This window comes from Phaseolus vulgaris, chromosome 6 (genome assembly GCF_051622355.1).
Source record: "Phaseolus vulgaris cultivar YP4 chromosome 6, ASM5162235v1, whole genome shotgun sequence".
Lineage (NCBI taxonomy): Eukaryota > Viridiplantae > Streptophyta > Magnoliopsida > Fabales > Fabaceae > Phaseolus > Phaseolus vulgaris.
Genome location: NC_143503.1, coordinates 35,342,775 through 35,363,320, shown reverse-complemented (window position 1 = coordinate 35,363,320; position 20,546 = coordinate 35,342,775). Strand labels below are relative to the sequence as shown.

General features: G+C 29.6%; 3 protein-coding genes and 1 non-coding gene across 5 annotated transcripts; 3 read left to right on the top strand and 1 right to left on the bottom strand.

Moving 5' to 3' along the window:
* The first annotated feature begins 5,214 nt into the window (after positions 1–5,214).
* On the top strand, positions 5,215–10,198 carry LOC137832615 (E3 ubiquitin-protein ligase AIRP2). Of its 2 annotated transcripts, XM_068640865.2 has the most exons (6): positions 5,215–5,477; positions 6,485–6,635; positions 6,728–6,794; positions 6,886–7,120; positions 7,326–7,374; positions 9,763–10,198. In XM_068640865.2, coding segments are annotated over exons 1-5 (534 nt in total). In that variant the 5' UTR covers positions 5,215–5,397; the 3' UTR covers positions 7,327–7,374; positions 9,763–10,198. The 2 variants fall into 2 exon arrangements, with proteins under 2 accessions (XP_068496966.1, XP_068496964.1); XM_068640863.1 differs by lacking the exon at positions 7,326–7,374.
* Positions 10,199–11,280: 1,082 nt separating this feature from the next.
* DES-1-LIKE (fatty acid desaturase family protein) lies at positions 11,281–13,445 on the top strand. The gene is made up of 2 exons (XM_068640861.2): positions 11,281–11,724; positions 12,456–13,445. Exons 1-2 carry the CDS (start codon positions 11,572–11,574, stop codon positions 13,272–13,274), a joined length of 972 nt encoding a protein of 323 aa, XP_068496962.1. The 5' UTR covers positions 11,281–11,571; the 3' UTR covers positions 13,275–13,445.
* A 1,113-nt stretch (positions 13,446–14,558) lies between these two features.
* TRNAV-UAC (transfer RNA valine (anticodon UAC)) lies at positions 14,559–14,631 on the top strand. Its single transcript has one exon. It is a non-coding gene; the product is annotated as a tRNA-Val (tRNA).
* Positions 14,632–16,529: 1,898 nt separating this feature from the next.
* LOC137833182 (uncharacterized) lies at positions 16,530–20,327 on the bottom strand. Its single transcript, XM_068641541.2, has 5 exons — positions 20,148–20,327; positions 20,013–20,066; positions 18,522–18,625; positions 17,284–17,322; positions 16,530–16,933 (listed from the first exon to the last, which is right to left on the bottom strand). The coding sequence occupies exons 1-5, from the start codon at positions 20,221–20,223 to the stop codon at positions 16,799–16,801; spliced, it is 408 nt and encodes a 135-aa protein (XP_068497642.1). The 5' UTR covers positions 20,224–20,327; the 3' UTR covers positions 16,530–16,798.
* Between the last annotated feature and the right edge of the window lie 219 nt (positions 20,328–20,546).

Below are 20,546 nucleotides of genomic sequence, written 5' to 3'. Positions count from 1 at the left end.
AATAATATGGTAGTTTGGAAAATATTTAAGTTATTTATTTATATAATAACTTTAATATTTAAATATATTTAATTATTGGATGATCTGGAGAATTTTAAAATAATAGCGAACACATATCATACGCAATGCAATGGATGCTGAGTAGGTTTATTTTTGGCTGTTGTGGAACCAAAATCAGGGGATATTTTCTTTATTTTCGCTATACAATCATTTATATAATTTTTTTATAGGTATTAGAAAAAACACAAGCTTCAGATACGTGTATTTATATTTTTATTAGATTAAAAAATATATAATTTTGTTATTTTTTCAATTTTTTTATTTTTATGAAAAAATAATTAAAATATATATAATTTTAGTTGTATTAAAAAATTATATAGGTATTATTTTTAAAAAGAAAAGTTATTAAATTATTCATTTTATTAAATAAAAAATAATAATTTTTTTATTTATTAAAAAAGTACAATTGTTGAATTATTTATTTATTTTTAGATATTTTTTTCTCATTTTGGAGGTAGTTTTTCTTACATAAATAGTTTTTTCAGTTTAAAAAACGATTATACAAATGGTAAAACGGTAAGAATTTCTTTTGTTAATGTTATAATTTTACATATATTCATACATGTTATTTTAATCTCTCTTAGTTTGTTTCAAAAATATATGACATTCTAATTTTACAAACACTTATCTCCACTTATTTATTTATTTATTTATATATATATATATATCAAATTACATAGTATATTAATGTTATTTTAACATATTATTTAATATGATTTTAAAATATTTACATATTTAAATTAATTTATTGATATTTTTATTTTGGAAAACTAAATTGAAATTCAAACAGGTTTAAAAATATTTGATGCAAAAATATATTTGAATCATGTATTTATATTTTTAAATATAAAATTAACCATAACGAAAATTATTTTAATTTTTTTTTAATTAAAGTAGTAGGATAATTTTAATATAATTGGATAATAATTAAGATTTAAAATTGATTAAATAAAGTTATTAACTTATAAAAGTGAAAATAATATTTAAATTTCTTTTGTTGATGACATTTCATAAAAATAAACGAATTTAAAGAATGAATAACTTTTTAATATAATTTTATATTTCTATTAAATTTTAGTTTATTTTGTTAATATTCATTTTACAAGTAAACAAAATGACTACTATCCAATTAAGTAGTGTGATTAGAAATTTTTAAATCAGTTTAAATAGCAATGAAATACAATATACTTTTTTTTTTTATAAAGTTTTCGTGTTAGGCATCACTATGCAACTTGACATCTCAGCTAAGCTGACACCTCAAGAAACAACAATCATCTGCCATCACATGAAAAAAAAAATATTATTAAAAAAAAGAAAAAAGAAAGAAAGAAATACAATATACGTTTCTACCTCATTGAGTGATGTATGACGGAATGAAATACAATTAATGTGTATGTAATTAATTTCTAATCATAAAAATATGTTACCATAGTTAGATTGGTGTTAATTTTACAATTTAAATTTTAATAAATTTTTGAATTGTTATAATTAAAAAAATCCCTTAAATAATAAAACTGTATGTATTAGAAATACATGGTGATATAAGTCGTGATTTATCTTTTTCAGTCTCATTTCCTATTCTAGTATTGTTAACAATATATTTTTCTTGTTTATATTTTAAACCCGTTAACTTAAGATTTGCAACTAATTAAGAAAGGGAGGAATGTCCTAATCCTTTTTACATCATCATAAATCTTAATTAGTGGCTGAAAAAAAGTAAGGGATGGTAGATCTGAATGTGGTTCAAATATGTCATTAATTAAGATTCATGAATCATTCAAGAATTAAACAATAATTACTTCTTTTGAGGTCCCTTGCAAAAGTCAAAGAATTAATGTTTATAAATGTATATTTTTTGTTAAAGTTAATAGATTGTGTTCGAATATTAAACTCATTAATGTAAGCTTTATTGACTTTTGATATGATATATGCTTAATTATGTTCAGTCACGGATTTTTACTTTTGTTTTCCTTTTTGTGGAAAACCTATTAAACATTGTCGGTTAGATTACTTTAAAAAAACGAGCATTTATTCATATTCCACAGTTAAAGATGTTATTAGGAACTCAAATATTATATTGTAAATAATTATATATATTATGGATGGTAACAAATAATATAATAAAAACAATAAATAAATAAATTTAAAATAATTTTTATATAATATTAAAAAATAAATTTTAAACTTAACTTAATCTAAAAATCTACTTATAAAATGAGGTTTATATCTAATTATATATTATAAAATATTTTAATTTTTAATATTAAATTACAATAAAATAAATGAAATAATAGTTTGTAATGTGAACAACAATTTTTTTTTACTACCCAAAAACAAAATTATAATCAAATGAAGAAAATACAAAAGGTTTAACTCTTACAAATACAAGATTTATAAAAATATGTTTAATTTAAATAGAGTCAAACTAATTTTAAAAATTAATTAAAATAATATTTCTCACTTTTTTTTTTCAATTTTTCCAGACAAATAATTGTAAAAAATAAATATATAATTTATCCTATGCAAAATAGGCAAAATAAATTAATCTAGGGAGATATGCATATATGGATACAAATTTTGGTCCCTTTCAATGTACATAAATCATCATTAACTAGCATGTGATAATCAATAAATGGATATGAGTAGGTAATAGAGTTTGTACTTATAATTAATTGTATTTTTGTCTCCTTTTTTAAGAAGACGAATCACAGATGGTTACGATATATAAAAATATAATGGTATTATCATAAAAAAATATCACACGTAAAGATTTTTAAACATCAAACTTATCTTTTTTTTTATCATATCAATGCTATTTGGATTTAAAAGAATTTGATAAATAGTTCGATCATTATAAAAATATCAACTTAGGGTTTAAACAATATCAAGTAATTGATATCTATCACTCATTCTTTTTATACAGTTACATTAAAAAAATTTATACATCCACTTAACAAACAAACTATATTATTATTTTAATAATTTATATATATATATATATATATATATATATTATTAAAATTATCACATCAAAATTTGTATATATGTGTCAAAATATTTTTTTTCTTAACGATTTCACCTTAAAGCATGCTATACCTTGATTTACGTGTATTTAATTAACTATCATGTCCGGTTAACTAATAATATTATAGATTAAAAATACTTCTTATAACATTAATTACAGCATATTTCACATGGTAATGTAATAAATTAATCAAAATTATTAAATTAGTACACATCAAATTATTTGTTTACAATAAATTATTTTATACAATTTATTATTTTATAATAAAGAGAGATGGAAACAGAAAAGAGAAAAGGCGTGTGAGATAATAATTAAAAGGACGAAGAGAGATAAAATCTATTATTACTCAAAAGTTGTATATCTCATTATAAAGAAACTATAACAAAAAAAAGTAACCTTTAAAAAATTATTTATAAAATTTTATAAAAGTATTTACAAAGCAATGAACATAAACAAAATATCCAAAAGTTAAGAAAAAGAAGAAATGAATATTTTCGAATCCTCCAAAACGAAAAACAAACAGATAAATGATAATTAAAGGCAGACGCCAATTGCGACCTTTTCAAACTAATAGACTTACAAAAATGTCCTCAATAAAATTGAAAAAAAAGTAATAATAGTAAGCTTTTATTTTAATCCTTTTAAGTTTTTAACTTAATGTGCTATAACTTTTTTTTAACTTAACGTGTTTTTAATTCCTATAACTTTATAAAAAAATTAACTTAATGTGTTTTTAATTCTTATAACTTTTAGTTAAGTGATAAGTTTCTGTAGTTTTATATTAATAAATTTGATTATCTAAAAAAAATTATTTTCAAATTTTTAAAATATAAACAATTTTCGTAAAGGTACATAAATTTACATAATTTTCAATTTTAAAAATTAATTTATAAATATACACACATATATATATATATAAATATTTCATTAATTGTTTAACTAAAAGTATACAAATTAAAAACTATTATTTCCAAATTATTTACGATTTTTTTTATGGAGAAAAAAAAAATATTATCCTAAAACTAAGATTGATTAGTTTAAATGATTAGAAATTAGTTCTAAAGGTTAATTTCTATCGAATATGATATGATTATTATGTTTTATTTACATGTTTAATTAATGTATTATTGGAAATTGGATATATATTTATTTGATTTCTTGAATCGATTTTGGACAATCTAATCATCCATTTAATCAAAAATTTAAAATTATTGTTACAAATAGAGCAACATTATGGGACACAAGATACTAAAAATTTGATCCCAAACAAATGTATCTATTAGAGTGGAAATTGATTTGAACATCAAGTATAATTGAATGTATCCTACTACTGAGAGGACTGACAAACCAAAAGATCGATAAATCAATAAGACTAACTAGACTCAATAATATCTACAATTTCACATAAAAGAAACCCATCCCTACAAAATCACTAGAACAATTAACAATCATATTTGATAAAAAATAATTAAAATCATTGAAAAAAATATTTCCAATCAATCCTAAAAATAAAGATATATGTTTGGAGAAACTAAAATATATTTATCAATATGTCTAGATAGTGAAAGCTAACCCTGTCATTGCAAAGAAATTGAATTGCTTATAAGTTATTTGAGTTTAACTTGTTAAATATTTGATTAAATTTATCTGTTTAGTTAATAAACAAAAATTTGACTAAAAAATAAACACGATTATTCTGTAAAATATTAGAAAACCCTATGTTAAACTCAGATTCATATTTTTTTAAAATAATTTTGAAAAACCAACTTTTTTGTAAGCAAAATGGCCAACTTCAACCATTAAGGATTTTTACTTGATAAAAAGGAACGTATACATAAGAAACTCATAAAAGTAGAAATCATTAACATGAAAAGAGAAGAAAAAAAAAGAGAAAGAAAAGGGAAAAAATATGGGGTGGCAAAAATGTAAATAAATAAGTATAAAGGGGGGAAAGAGGAAGAGAGGGAATGGCTAGCCATCAGTGGTGCGTAGAGGGAAAGCTATCAAAGCCAACAAATAAGGTAAAGTGGATAAGAATGATTTAATCAGTAATTATTTAATAATAAATTAACAATAATAATAACGCAACTAAGAATAATATATTAGGTAGTTGCGCCACGTGTCCTACCGAAAGCTTTTGGTGATGGCTTTGAAGGCTTTGAAGAAGAGTGTGTGTGACACTGTGAACGTGGCTATAGTAGAGGTGAGAGAGAGAAAGCACGAAAATTTATAGTGGGTTTTGGTTTAGCAGTGGGGTTTAGAATCTTGTTTGGAACTGGGAGTGTGTGTGAGTGTGTGTGTGAGAGAGAGATATGTACATAGCTTCCATGGGAAGGTCTTTCAAGGACTCTTTGAAACTGCTTGAAGCTGATATTCACCATGCCAATACCCTGTTAGTTTCTCTCTTTTTATCTTTCATCAGTCATTTCGTTTAAATTTTTCGCACTCCTTCAAGAAAAATATGTTATTGTGATCAAGTTTGTATTTTTGTTTTTAAATGGTAGACTCAGACACCCTTTAGTTTATTTTTTCTGAAAAATAGTGTTTTTTTTTTAATTGGATCATGATCACGAGTGAAGTTTTTCTTGGTCTAGGGAATGATTCTCTGGGGTTTAGCCTCTGATTTTTGCTTTCCTTCTCGGTCAACCATCAATTTTCCTTCATAAACATGGTGCATTTAATTTTTCTGCAAATACATGGTTCAAGTAATTTTCAACTTCTGTTATCTCCACTTGTGGAAAGTTTAGTACTTCAGGAACCCGGACCTCACAGAGTGAAACCTTTGGCGGAGTTCTTCATCTGGCTTGCACCTCATGTTTGGTTCGCTTATTGGTGACATATTATATTAACGACTAACTTCTGGTTTTTAATTTTGTAAATGACTGTATTTTACTGTTTTGTCGTGTATCTTGTGCCCAAAACTTTGAGAATTTGGGCTTTCGTTTTGCCGGATTTATGTGGTTACGAAGAGAGAATTTTGTTATTCATTTCACAGTTTCATTCATTTGTCTTGTCTGTGTCTATAGTGACAATATATTTCTCCTTTCATGATATGTGTGACATTTTAACCCTTTGGCAGGGTTTGGACGGTCTCTTGAGTGATTTGGTTGACTAGCAAATAATGCATGATTATTTTTTATGCCGATTTATTTCTTCCTGATATATGATATGCAGTGCATTATCTTTTTCAGGGAGTGCCATGCTTGCGTGTGTTTCTTTTTCTTTTTTGGTTCAGTATATTGAAGTTTGTTGTGTTTATTATGATGAGCCTTTAGAGTAACTTGTCTAGAGAGGCTACATATAACATACTCGAGTTCTGAATGGTTGCCTTTTTTCCTTGTCGCTAGCCATTCTTCTTGCTTATATTTATCACTTTATATGCAACTGGGTGTGTTGTAGGGCATCAGATTTTCCAAGGGAATATGATGGTGCATGCCTTCAGATGAGAATGTCATACAGTATGGCAGCACACCTATTTATCTTTTTGGTGCAATGGACAGATTGCAATCTTGCCGGAGCCCTAGGACTGTTAAGAATCCTAATATACAAGGTGAGGTCTAAGGCATTATGGGTTATGGATGTTCATATTAAACTGAGAAATTTGGTCGAGGTGGCAACTGTCAAATTTTTCTCTCGCTTCAGGTGTATGTAGATGGGACAACTACCATGTCTACCTATGAAAGGAAAGCAAGTATTAGAGAATTCTATGGTATATTTATATGTTTATGTAATAATTGACAAGTTCGTTTGCATTTTAGTCTATATGAATTGCTGATGTACTGAATTTATGCATTGATCAGCGGTCATATATCCCTCTTTGTTGCAACTGCAAAAAGGTGTAACAGATACAGAGGATAAAAAACAGAAGGCTGTATGCTCGGAGAGGTATCGGAAAAGAGACGAAGAGGAGCACAGACAGCTTTCGGTTATAGATATTGAAAGGGAAGAAGAATGTGGAATATGCATGGAAATGAACAGTAAGATTGTGTTACCCGACTGCAACCATGTTATGTGCCTGAAATGTTACCACGAATGGTACTTTCTCTCGCTGATGCTCACTTTTCCTTGTTTATGGTCATGAATTGTTCATGCTAAGAAGTATGAAATTGTGATGTTTTTTCTATTTCTCTGGGAGAATGTTTTATGGAAGCTTTTTATTTGGTTCAATAATTAGAACTGCATTGCATAAAGTGTTACTTCTGTAAACTGTAATTTGTTGAATCGCTTGGGTTTTTTGTAGATTTTGGATTTGCTCAGTTTGCTTGGACGTAATTATTTGATGATGTTAAGTAAGATGGTTTCTGCCCTGGCAGCCTTTGCAAGTAGTGTAATAGAATAACAGAGCTTCCACATAATTTCCTTCATATTGAGTTGACATCTGTTATGGCTGTCATTTGGTTCAAAGAATCTCTGGCTGCCTGAACTGTACTTGAGATTTTCATCTCATGCGGCTCCACCATTTTGGTGTAATGATAAAAATACACAGAATAAAAAAGATTGCAGTATTCTCATTATCTACTGAGCAAAGCTAGTGTTTTTACAATAAATTTCTAGTCACCCTTCCTGGAAAACTTATTTCTTTTATTATCCCCACTTGTGGAAATACAATAAATCTCTAGAATCAGTCTCACCACTAGTGACCTGGTTTTAGAATTATGTGTCTGCGGATGTGATGCCATCACAGGCACTATATGCATTTGTGTGAGTTTGTATATAGGTATGGGTTTTCAATTCTCATTATTCTGTTATTGCTCTTAATATAAGTATTTGATTAAAAAGTAGCAAACATGGGAATGAATTAAAGAGAAGTTGATTGCAGCTGTTATGTTAATAATACATGTAGCTGGAAAGGTGGTTATATTCTATATTGCTAGATTCTTAGTTTATGATGTATGGATATTTCAGAAGTGATGTATTTGTATCATATTTATAACTGATACTAATACTAATATAGTAAACTTGAATTTGAATTGTTGGTATGTATGTGGTCCTCAAATTACTTGTCTACCTCAAAGTTCATGTGCTGAAATTGCTGTGAAAATGTAATGTATTATGTTTTGAATAAAAAGGAAATGGGTCTCTGTTATGGTGCCTAGTTGGGAAGTCATGCAAGAATTAGCTTGATGGTAGTCTAATATATGATGTCTTGCACCTTGCGCTTTAGGGATATTTTGTACTTTTTATAGGGTGAGGGACACATGTTTGTGAAACCTTCTATGTTGTGTTTTAGGACCAAGTCAGAGCAACAAACTTTAATACACGTATGTTTTCTCTATAAATAAACCTCCTTTACGTAGAGAGGGAACTTTAGGAAATATTGTTGTAAAACTGTACTGGTTCCAGTGGAAAGGAGTAATCTCCTTTGGAGGAGTATTTATTTACCTTGGTTCTTGGCTTGTAATGAGTTTTCAGTAATAAAGAGAGTAAGTTAAGAATCATTTTGTGTCCTGTTGTTTTTCTGTTAGGCTTTAACCTTTTCAATTCTGAAAAGAGGATCCTAACATTGTGATAACTTGATTGTTTGACACGTGCCTTTCATGGGCCGAAGTAAATTCATTAAACTCTTTGTATGGATTGAATGTGAATTTGTTCCTGGCACATCTTGGAATCTGGTTTAGTGTTTGGGAGAGCTCCAAAAAGTGTTCAGTCACAAGATATTTTATATGCTATTGAAAAAAGTGCGTGGGGAAGTGTTATGTCCCCCATTTGCAGTCAATCAAATCTACAAAAAAACATTAGATCATTATTGAACTCTGGTCTAGTGACGATCATTGCTCTCCCACACCTTAGTCAAAACTTTCGATGCAAGAAAGAAGAAAGCATCAAGTTTTACAAACCCAAAGACTGATTATATTGATTTAATGAAATTCATCTGAAAATCAGATAAAGAGTTATCCTTCTCCTCCAAGGATTTCTCCTTTCACAACTTAGTTCTCTCAATTGATACATCGTAGTGTGAATATCCTCCTACCCACATCCGTTTATTTACTTGTCTTAGTGACCCCCTTTAACTAACTAATAAACTACTACTGTACCTGTCTCAATAATTAGCTCTCCCTTCCCTCGCACCTAGCCCCTAATGTAAAAACTCTTAACTTGGAGAAATGAAATAGCTTTTTATACTGTACTATTATGATATTGCAGTGATAGAAAAAGGAAATTGCATTGCTAGTTTCATGGGGAACTGTTTCATTTGTGAGCTATATTACATCTCTGACTGGATGGAACCACGAAGATCTCTCTCTCCAGGCTCATCATGCATTCAGAATCTGTGCCTGTGTGATAATTTAATGGTCAACTGGCAATCAGCCATTCTGCCCTTAAGTGGTTACGTAGGCTAAGCAATTCAATATCAATTATTCTTTCAAAGAACCTCAAAACAACTTCAATGTAACAATTCACTGAACTGTTTGCAATGATCACACATGGTTCTTCCAAACCTCTTTTAATTTTCATGGTGTGACAATTCTCTCATTAACCAAATCTCCATACTTGTGATCAGATTCTCATTTAATGTTTGAGCATAATTGTAATTGATGAGTTTTTATTTAGTTCTGCTGCATGTCTAAGAACATGAAACTTTATTTTACATCATTGTATCTACCAGTGCGTGCATTGCTCAAGTGTTCTCTTGTTCAGTTCAAAATGACATCACTGTAATTTGTTATGTTTTGCAGGAGAACAAGATCACAGTCATGCCCCTTTTGCCGCGACAGTCTCAAGAGAGTAAACTCAGGTGATCTGTGGGTGTTCACTGATGGTAGGGATGTTGTAGACATGACAACAGTGACAAGGGAGAATCTTAAAAGACTTTTCATGTACATAGATAAGTTGCCTTTGATCATTCCAGACTCTCTTTTTGACCCTTATGACTCTCATCTAAGATGACTGGTTTTACTCACTGTCTGGTGTTGGAGGGACAGTTCCTTTCAATTTAGTAACATAAACTCCGAATGTCATTCGGTAAATTTAGTTTATAGAGTCGTAGTGTTGCTTCCCACGTCTTGCAAAAAAGTTTCCAACCCTGAGTTTACTGTGGGTTGGTGGTGAAGGTGAGAGTATGTATATCATGTACAGATTGAATTACTGATTAACAAGAGGTTTGTTTCCATATTCTGTGCGTCAGAAGAGTACATTTTCCATGGATCCCACCTATTTAGTCATGAAATGGATCAAAATGAGTATCAATAAGAGTGTAGGAATTAATTGAAGGAAATAAGAGAAAACAAAAGATTGTAGCAACTAATTGAACGTAATTGCAAAACTAATCTTATTCATTTTAATTCACTCAATCATATATATAATAATTATAATTACTGGAAGCTATAAACTAGGAATAGGAATACTAACAGGCCTATAAATTAACCATTAATATAATATAACGGTAAAATAGTTTAATGGTAATAAAATCTGAATTAATAATAATAAAATCTAAATTAATAACTATCATGTACCACCACATCTTTGACACACTCATTCTACTATTAATTACATTCATTTCATTAATAGTGTTCCAAAACACAAGAAATTTCCAAGAAATTTCAACCCTACTACTGTTCTGATTCATTCCCGCTGCCTTGCAGCAAGTTGTTCATATGCTATTGTAAATGTAAAGTTAAAAGTATTGTACATCTGTTGGACAATTGTTGTTTTGTTATTGCAGCAAGCTAGAGCCACAACTTCCAGATATAATACTAATTTCAGATAATTGTTATTGTAAATATAGATATTAAGAACATTATGAAGGCCACATATTCTAAGCATATTCCCTCCTTTTGTGAATAACATATTATCCATCCCAATGAAAATTAGCAAGAATAATTAATGGAGCTAGATCAAAATAAAAGATATAATAAAAAAATTTCATTAATCTCATCATATCAAGGTATTTGTTTATTTTTTCATGATAATTTTTTTTATGGCGTATAAATTTTGTACCTTGTTTAATAAAATTTAACTTTTATTACTTAATGTATCAGTAAAAAAAAAAAACACCTAAAACAGTGAAAAAAATTAAAAAAAAAACAGGGTAAGTTTTATTCTATTGTGATTTTTATACTAACTATATTAAATAGTTGAAATGATTAAGATTGATTAAACTAACTAGGATCCAAATCGATGATAATTATAGCCGTTGCAGAAGGCCAGAAGGCATGATGAGAAGTATATATGTGGCATAAGTTTTAAAATTTCATATGGTGGAAAAGGGTGGTGAAGAACAATGAGGAATAATAGCCCACAAGATTAAGAAAAGGTTAATTACAAAAATAGATTTGTTTATTTGGTAACATTACATCCAATCAAGGGCAGTCCTCTAATTTTCCAGCCTGTAATGTCGGGGCAAACAAATGGTTATGTCTGTTCCATCTTTTTTTAGCCATTTTCCAGTTTTGTTCCCATTCTTATAAATATATATGCATTGTTCTTCCATCTAATGTGAGTGAGAGAGAAAGAGAGATATCAGAGAGAGAGAGAGGGTGAAAAAAATGGGTAAAGGAGGAGATCAAGAAGGTGTCGTAGCCGGGGGCTTCTTCTGGTCCTACACCGACGAACCCCATGCCTCACGACGTCGTCAGATCCTCTCCAAATACCCTCAAATCAAGCAACTCTTTGGCCCCGACTACTCCGCTTTCTTCAAGGTTTCGTCTTTTCCCGTTTTTCATTCAAATCTCGCTCTTTTCTCTTCTGGGTTCCTTCCCATTCCCTCAATGCTGTTGTTGTATGTGTTTTTGGCTTTTGGGTTGTCGTCATTTTTTTTTTCATTTTCCCCAATTTTATGTTTTTCATATCTTTTTGTCTCTGGCATTGTCTGTGTGGCTGGCGGATTGCACACTTTTTTGTCATTTCTCCCTTTTGTAATGGTTTCCAACTTATTTCAATTGGTATGACAATGTGTGTATCTGCTGAAGATAAATTTACATTGACGTGGTAGTTATATATGTATGTATATATATAATATATATTCAACTTAGATCTGTTGAGAAATTTCGAGTCGCACAATTCATTCATGTTTGAAATAAAAAAGGTGAATTTGATATCTATGCAGTGTAAATTGACGTTGTCAACTAATCTGAAATCTTGATAGGTGTGACTTTTGAGACAGTTAATGTAGAATTCTACACACTTATCACATACGGCAACTTTTGATTAGATTGCAATGTAAACTCTTTAAACTGTTGGTGCATTGACGATTTATTATAAGAAGTGGTTGTGTGTGTACTATATTATTCTATTAAGTGGTATTTCTTCAATGTGTGAGCATGATATTAGATGGGGATATGGATTTGAAATGTGTTTTAGGTGGATGGATAAATGTCTACCAACCTGATAGGGTGTGTATTAATAGTGTTTGAAACTTGTGATGTTGCAGATTAGTGGAGTTGTTTTGCTTCAGCTTGTTACTGGTGTAGTGCTTAAAGATGCTGGCTGGCTGAAGATATGTTTAGTAGCATACTTTTTTGGATCATTTCTCAACCACAATCTCTTTTTGGCTATCCATGAGTTGAGTCACAACCTGGCCTTCTCAACTCCATCCCTGAACCGTTGGTTAGGGATTTTTGCTAACCTCCCTATAGGTGTGCCCATGTCTGTTACTTTCCAGAAGTATCACTTGGAGCACCACCGGTTCCAAGGTGTAGATGGCATTGACATGGATGTCCCTAGTCTTACTGAAGTTCGTCTGGTGACGAATGTTTTTGCAAAAACCATTTGGGTCTTTCTACAGCTATTCTTTTATGCACTTAGACCTCTCTTTCTTAAGCCAAAGCCTCCTGGCTGTTGGGAATTCATCAACTTCTCTGTTCAGATTGGACTTGATGTCTCAATGGTTTACTTTTTTGGCTGGAAATCGCTTGCTTATTTGATACTTTCGACATTTCTTGGTGGTGGGATGCATCCAATGGCTGGCCACTTCATTTCAGAGCATTATGTGTTCAATCCTGACCAGGAGACATACTCTTACTATGGACCTCTGAATTACCTCACTTGGCATGTGGGCTACCATAATGAACACCATGATTTCCCAAGAATTCCTGGCAACAAGCTTCATCTGGTGAAGGAGATTGCTCCAGAGTTTTATGACAGCTTATCATGCTATAGATCTTGGAGCCAGGTGATTTACATGTACCTCATGGATCGAACAATTGGACCTTTTAGCAGAATGAAGAGAAAGTCAAGTAAAGCTGAATAGATATGAATAGAAATCATTCATCCCCTCTTCCCTCTTTGTCTTGTCTCAACTTTTGACCATTTTATGTGCAACACAAGAATGTAATCTAGTTTTTGACCCAAATAGCAACTCATTTCTTCATTATTAGCTCACAATTCTGCAAAACATATTGTTTTGGGATTTCCTCCTTCAGTTCTTATGCACACATCTCTCTCTCTCACTGTCACACAGACACATGCTATTATGCCTGTGAAACAGTCTATTTGTGACAAGCTTGCAGCAATTTTATTAAAAAATTTCAGCAAACATTAGTTACTACATTACATAAGGTGCTCATATTGCCACGAGATTTCCCAAATGATAAAAAAGTTTTGTAAGAATAATACGAAAAATTAACACTAAAAAAATTATTGGACTTTAATTTAATTAACCAAGCAAACCAAAAAGAACAAAGAAAACACATTCATTTACATTATTAACAGAGTGAACCTCTAATTTTATCTTTCACATCAAATGATAATATTTTATTATCCATCAAACAAAAAATATTCATTTAACAACTCAAAATAATAAATATTTACTTCACAACTCAAAATAATAATAATATTTTAATTATATTTATTTAACTTTTTTAGATTGTAACTTTTTGAGTATGAAAGTATGTATTATTTTGATTTAATTTTATTGCTAGATTTAGAATTATTGCTCTCGCTTAACATAAAACCATAGAAGTAACTCCACATAATTTATTTTTCGTACATTAAAATGTTGAAATATCAGAAAAAAAAAATGAGAAACATAGCTGCCACAGGTAATGATGGCATTGGCATGGCAGCGATTGGAGGGGAGAGAATTAAATTTAGAAATTTTCAATTTTTAAAATCTATTTAAGTAAAATGGAAATTTAATATGGAAAATAGATAAAATATAAATCAAAATAATGATCAGATTTAAATAAATATATTTTTAATAAATTAGATCAATGAAATAAGCAGTTTGCCCACTCTATATTTATATATTTAGTGATATAGAAATTCTAATTATTGAAAACGTTCATACAATTAATTTAAGAGTACTCGTGCGTGCAATAACATAAACCACTTTACAATTACAATTTTTTTAATAAAAAAAATGATTGTAGTATTTTCTCTTTACTTACAATCCATTATCATACATTTTCACTATTAAAAAAATGTCTATCACTTATTGTCAAATAATATTCAATTCTTAAAAATTATTTTTTTTAATTTAAATGATGGTATCAATATGTTTAAGAATTAAACAATTTGACCCATTAACAAGTTGGTTGCTGTGGTGTAGTGGTTATCACGTTAGTCTTACACACTAAAGGTCCCCAGTTCGATCCTGGGCAGCAACAATTGTTTTAAAAGTGTATTTTTTTATTAATCCCAGTTTTGAATCAAACCCTATCCATTTATAATTTGGTTTAATTATATTATACATTTAAAGATTAATAAATACTTCAAAAGTAAATTTCTAATACATTTTAATAATGTTAAGATAACGATGATACACTTATTATAAATATATAGATAATAATTATATAACAAAATCTAAAATTGTTTTGCAGTAAAATTATTAGACAATTAACGTGATTAATTATATATTTATTATGTGGTTACATTTGTCGAATTTCAATTTTACAAACTTTTTATTCAATACCATTCTATTTTGATGCGTCAAACAAAACTTAATTCATCTTACCAAAGTTACAAAATTATAGTTAAATTATATTAATTAGCGAACCAAATTGAACTGTATAGTTTTATACAGTTCAGGTTAAGTCGGGCTTCAGATTCTGTTAATGACGTTTGGGATGCAATTTGGGTAGGAGTTGTGAGTGGTATTTGGAATCATAAGAATTGTGTGTCCTTCGATTGGGGGTGGTAGATAAAGGTTTGGTCGTGGATTTACGCAAAGTCTCATTGTGCTTCCTTCGAGTACTCTAATTGGGTTATGAACCCAGTGGATTGTATGAGGATGATAATTTAATGTTTTTCTGTGGTTAGTTTGGTTGTTCCTTAGATAATTAGGTAGGTAGGAGTATGGTAAGGTGTTTTGCTCTTTATGTATAAGGGTTGAACCACCCCTGAAGTGGTTCCCATTTATTTATTTTTTATTGCTGATAAAAAAAAAAGTTTTATACTTGTTTTAGTATAGCCTTTATATAATTTCAAACAAAATTAAGTGATTAGGGAAAGCTACGTTTTGAATGGTTTTGGGAAAGTTTAATATATTAAATATATTAAATTTAATTTATTTTAAATTACTTTACTTTTTATTTAAATAAGATCATTCAAACTTAGTAAATTTTTTTTTTCATTTGAGTATTTTAATTACTATCAAATAAAAAATATTTAATGTTAGGGGTGTTTTTGTCTTTTTCATTAATGTTAGTTGATTTTTTTTTCAATTTTGACACTAGTAAAAATCTTAGTGCATAGAATATATTTGTGTTGATGATACAAATTATTAATGTAAACATCAACAAAAAAGCAATGACATACATCAATTGAAAAAAAAATTATTTAAAAAAAATAATATCCTCAACATTAGTCGATACAAAAATTAATTAATATTAAACAACAAATAATATTAATCTACAACAATAATAAAATAATTATAATAATTCAAATAAAAAAATAACTTCTATTAATATAAAAAAGACCAGTGAACATCAACCAAAAAATAATCATTTAATAATAGTGTTTTGGCTTTATTCAAGTCGATGACACCTTAAAAAAAATAAAGTTATAGAGAAAATAAAAAAATAAAAGCTATAGATAAAATAAAAAATAAATTTAATAATATGAAATATTTCAAACTTGACCTTTTAAATAAAATTTAAAATTATATAGTTTAAAGTAATCTAATTACTTCAATAAAGTTATAAAATTTTAATTTCTTTTGAAATTTCGCTGAAATAACATATCGTTTTCATACTTTATCGTCTTAGAATCCAAATATAGTACAAAACTCTTTCCAAATTGTGTAAATAATGTTTTGATATAGATTTTCTTTCCAAGGTGTGTAGAAGTTATTTTGGCATGTAAGCATAGTTCAAGCCAAATTATTTAGTACAAGATTTTTTTCATGCAAAAAACTCAATTTTCTTGAAGCACTCTTTTTCACCCACCTAATTAAGCAAAGATACTTTTTCTATTTCTTCCCTTATTTCTATCAACTATATTTATCTTCTATTTTTGTCGTTTTTATTTCTTTAAATTAAAAATCTATTCCTCTCTAATTTGCTCCTGATCCAAACAAAGTATAATATCATGAAAGGCACAGCAAAAATATGGTTATCCAACTACAAAAATTTTCATATCCCTCTTTTCAGACGACATGAAGTTTCTGAAATCTCAATTAAATAAAGGCATTGGCAGTGACACTTGCCCTTAAATTCGTGCCGACACAATGGATGAACTAAAAAATGAATTCCTAAGAAAATGTAGGCTGTAAAAGAATGGTTATCATGTTTTCTGTGTTTGTTTTGTAAGACTAAGGTTGTTTATCAGTTTGTACTATGCAGAAATACCAGGCATGTCCTCAGACAGGTCAATCGGTTCTACGGGTTGTGGTCTCGGCTTCTCAACTGGGGCAGGCTTTGGAGGCCTGTTAGGAGTAACTTCATCAACTTTCTCTTTTTTCACATCAAACTACACAATGCAACATATACATCAGTTGAGTCAGTATATTATATTATACTATATTACGTTACATGTACTCAGTGGAATCTTAACAACAGTATGGTTAAGGACCCAGTTAAAATGATTTAAAAGTTCATAAACCTAATTACACACTTTCAAAACAGAGACTTGTTTAAAAAAAACTACAAATACTTCAAGAACCTATATTAATTTAACCTTCAAAAAATGAATATCTCCAATAAATTGACTTTCTTCCAGTAATACTTAATACGGTGGAAAAACTGCTTAAGGCATGAAGGGAAAATATATTGATTACACAACAATTTAATACAAATTTAGGTTCTTGAAATCAAACTGACCTTATAACCGCAACCACATACACAAGCATGGAAACATTCCTGTATCAGAAGAGATTAACCATAGTTAATACATAAACAAAGCTATCGAATAACTAATCTTTAGCCATTAAGAGTTATGAGAGTGTCGCAAAATTGTATATACAGGAACATGCACATAATCAACGGGACTGAGTTTTCTGTGACTGGTCAGGAGATGTAGACAAATGATGCATAGACTAGAGAGAATTTTTTAAGAAAACGTTGGCCTCCCAAATCTGTCTAGCTTTCAGAGATGAAAATAAGATCACTCAAACTGGACAACCCAGCCTAACTTTTTGCCAATTTGATAATTTCTGGACTGGCTAAACAGCCAGTTAATTGACCACATTAAAGTAAAACAAAACAAGCAATATTATAAGTTGTAGCTCACTATTTGGTAAGCGCATACCAAAATGAAAGTAACATAATTAAGTAGATCCTATCAAATCCAATGCTGAAACTTTAAATTAAAATCAGATCAAGTTTTAATACAAAAAATGTAGCATTGGTACAAGACTTTAGAGAATGCCATTTATATTTATCATTTGCACTCAGGGATTTATATTTAGCAATAAGTCTAAACCAAACAGCATATGCCTTTGATATTTACCTAATTTTATATTCTTCCTTCCAGCTATAATCCTCAAAACCAAACACTTCATTCATAGGGCTCAAGTTGAATAAATATGAATTCAAACAAAATTTAGTTAATTAGAACTTGAAACAAGTCAGTAAAAATGAAGAGCCATTTGCAATTTCTAGCATATTTCGGTTTTTGTTCCACTAAATACAACTACAATTGATAGAGTATTGGATCACTATTTTGCCTACAGTTTACACAGAACTGTCAGCATCTCCTGCCAGTATGTTTCTGAAGCCAAATCTTCAACATGGTTTGAATTTTAGGAGTTCCATGCAATTTGGGAGAAGGGCATACTAATCAAGGTGTTGAAAATTGAAATGCATGCATTTGAATGATAGATATAAATTACGGAATTTTAAAGTTGATACACATTATGATTTAGAAATTTTTCTAAGGGGTTAAATTGAAATTTACCATTAAAATTATGTGAGTTGAGAGAAGAGAAACCATCAAAGGAGAATTTTGTTAGGATGAACCCAAACCAGCAATGAACTACATTGCAAGTTGCTAAATACTAAAGTGGCAACTTGGGAAATAAAACTGTAAAAGAAGCATGGGATGGGAGAGAAGAAAATACCGCTGAATAACTGGCAACACCGGGGGAACGATCAATATAAGCACTCCACTGTTGGTCCTTTAGGACAGGGTCCTTGTAGCAAATTAGATTGCAATCTTCCAAACCTGGTTAACCAATAACCATCATTCACATATCAGAATCAAATTGCAAGAGCTACTACAACAATCATCATTTCAGCTCTAATAAACAAGGTTTAACGCCAAGTCAGGTAATCCAAAATATGCTGAAAGGAATGAAGATTAGGCTCCTGTTTCTGCATTGAATTTGTAATGTGCGAAGGCACATGTTTATGGACACAGAGGGATGGAACAGATATGGGTACGTGATACAACAATTTTCATGGAACTGAGAATGGGTACATTTATACACCCACGAGTGGGGTTGCTCTCCCAGCTCGTGGTCAGTGTTGCGTGCAACTGAAAACACTCTGCAGGACAAAAAATCCAAGGTTTTGAAAATTAATCCAGGACTTCAATTTCATGCAGAACATCAATTTTTTATACAGCCATGACCACAATCTAAAATTGAAAAAGTCCCTGACTGAAAAATTGTCTTTTATGTGAAAAAGAAAAATAATGGTAAGTGGACCATTTTTTTTCTTTTTTAAAAATACTAATGGTATGTGGACCCTTTGACCAGTCTAAGGTAACAATGGAACAAAGTATACAGAGCAAAAGTCAAGCTTCTACAGGGTCAAAGGACCAAGATACTTAACTAAAGTTATGGTGACCAACCAACTAAGTACACATAACTCTTTCAAGAATATGGAAAGGTCCATTAGCTTATAAGGGGAACTGTAGACCCTTCATGGATATGGGAAGGGCAGAATAAACACCAACTCACTAATGGAGTACGCATGCTTAGTAGGTTTTACAGTAGTTTCCCTAAGGGTATGGTCTACAAGTAATCAATGCTTTTGGGATTTCACAGAGCATGTTTAGAAAACCATTGGAATGTAGAAGCAAGATTTTGTTATTTTTTGGAATAAACATTGGCCTCCCGTTAAGATCAACTTATAAAGAAATACACTAATAATCATATCTTTCCTCCTCACCAGAGCATGCCAAGAAGAAGATTGACATGAAAATGATCTTCAAAACCTGAAATTTGCTTCCAAGTACAGTCTTTCGCTCAAGCAATTATTATGCCCCTCAAAAACTGTTAAGTAAAAAAAATATACCATTGTTTTGGAGAGCTATTATACAATGTGGTCCCTTAAAAAGAAAACTTGTGTAGCTCTGGTCCACTGAAATTGCACTTTTGAGGGATAAAATTATATAGAGGTTGACAATTTCGTACACAAGTGCACACTTTGAGGAAGGAAAGCAACACAAGTGGTCAGGCCAATTGCATACTAACTATTAAGCTAGCATTGATGCAGAAACACATTACGCAGAAGGATAACCTAGATTTTAAGAGAATAATAACATTTGAAGGAAAAAAAATAAAATAATAATAATAATAACAATAATACAAGAAAAATGATCTCACATTCTTCCCATGTATCTCCCTCTGAACTGCACCCCTTCTTGCAGAAAACTCGCCCTACGATAACACGACAAAAAATGGTTATGTAACTGCATAAAGAAAGAATTGAATAAATTGAAATTTGAGAATGAAAAATACATGGAATTTGGGTGAATGCAGAGTATTTGTTGTTGCATTGATTTCCACAGGGAGGCACCCATTGTTGCGGGATCATCTTTCTTGCTGTGTTTGTTTCTGGTTAATTATGTTTGTTGTATCCACTTATCTTAGTAGATTTGTGTGCGTGCCAATGCTCTCAAATAGGTTTTCTCCATCTTCTCCAAACATTTTTTAAGAATACTTAATTATAACCAAAATTGTCTAATAAAATTATACTTAATTTTAATCAATAATGATAATTATATAAATTTTTATATAATATTGAACATAGTAGTATATATAAAATAAATGTATAATTATAATAAATAAACTAAAAGAAATGATATAACACTCTTAAAGAAAAGTAACAAAATTTGTTAAACTGTATATTTTTCCAAA

Coding starts and splice junctions, on each gene's coding strand:
- DES-1-LIKE (XM_068640861.2), top strand. CDS start 11,572: ATGGGTAAAGGAGGAGATCAAGAAGGTGTCGTAGCCGGGGGCTTCTTC. Junction 11,725..12,455: donor ACTACTCCGCTTTCTTCAAG/GTTTCGTCTTTT, acceptor GTGATGTTGCAG/ATTAGTGGAGTTGTTTTGCT.
- LOC137832615 (XM_068640863.1), top strand. CDS start 5,398: ATGTACATAGCTTCCATGGGAAGGTCTTTCAAGGACTCTTTGAAACTG. Junction 5,478..6,484: donor ATTCACCATGCCAATACCCT/GTTAGTTTCTCT, acceptor GGTGTGTTGTAG/GGCATCAGATTTTCCAAGGG. Junction 6,636..6,727: donor TAAGAATCCTAATATACAAG/GTGAGGTCTAAG, acceptor CTCTCGCTTCAG/GTGTATGTAGATGGGACAAC.
- LOC137833182 (XM_068641541.2), bottom strand. CDS start 20,223: ATGATCCCGCAACAATGGGTGCCTCCCTGTGGAAATCAATGCAACAAC. Junction 18,626..20,012: donor GGGAGATACATGGGAAGAAT/GTGAGATCATTT, acceptor TTGGTTAACCAG/GTTTGGAAGATTGCAATCTA. Junction 16,934..17,283: donor TATGTGGTTGCGGTTATAAG/GTCAGTTTGATT, acceptor TGCATTGTGTAG/TTTGATGTGAAAAAAGAGAA.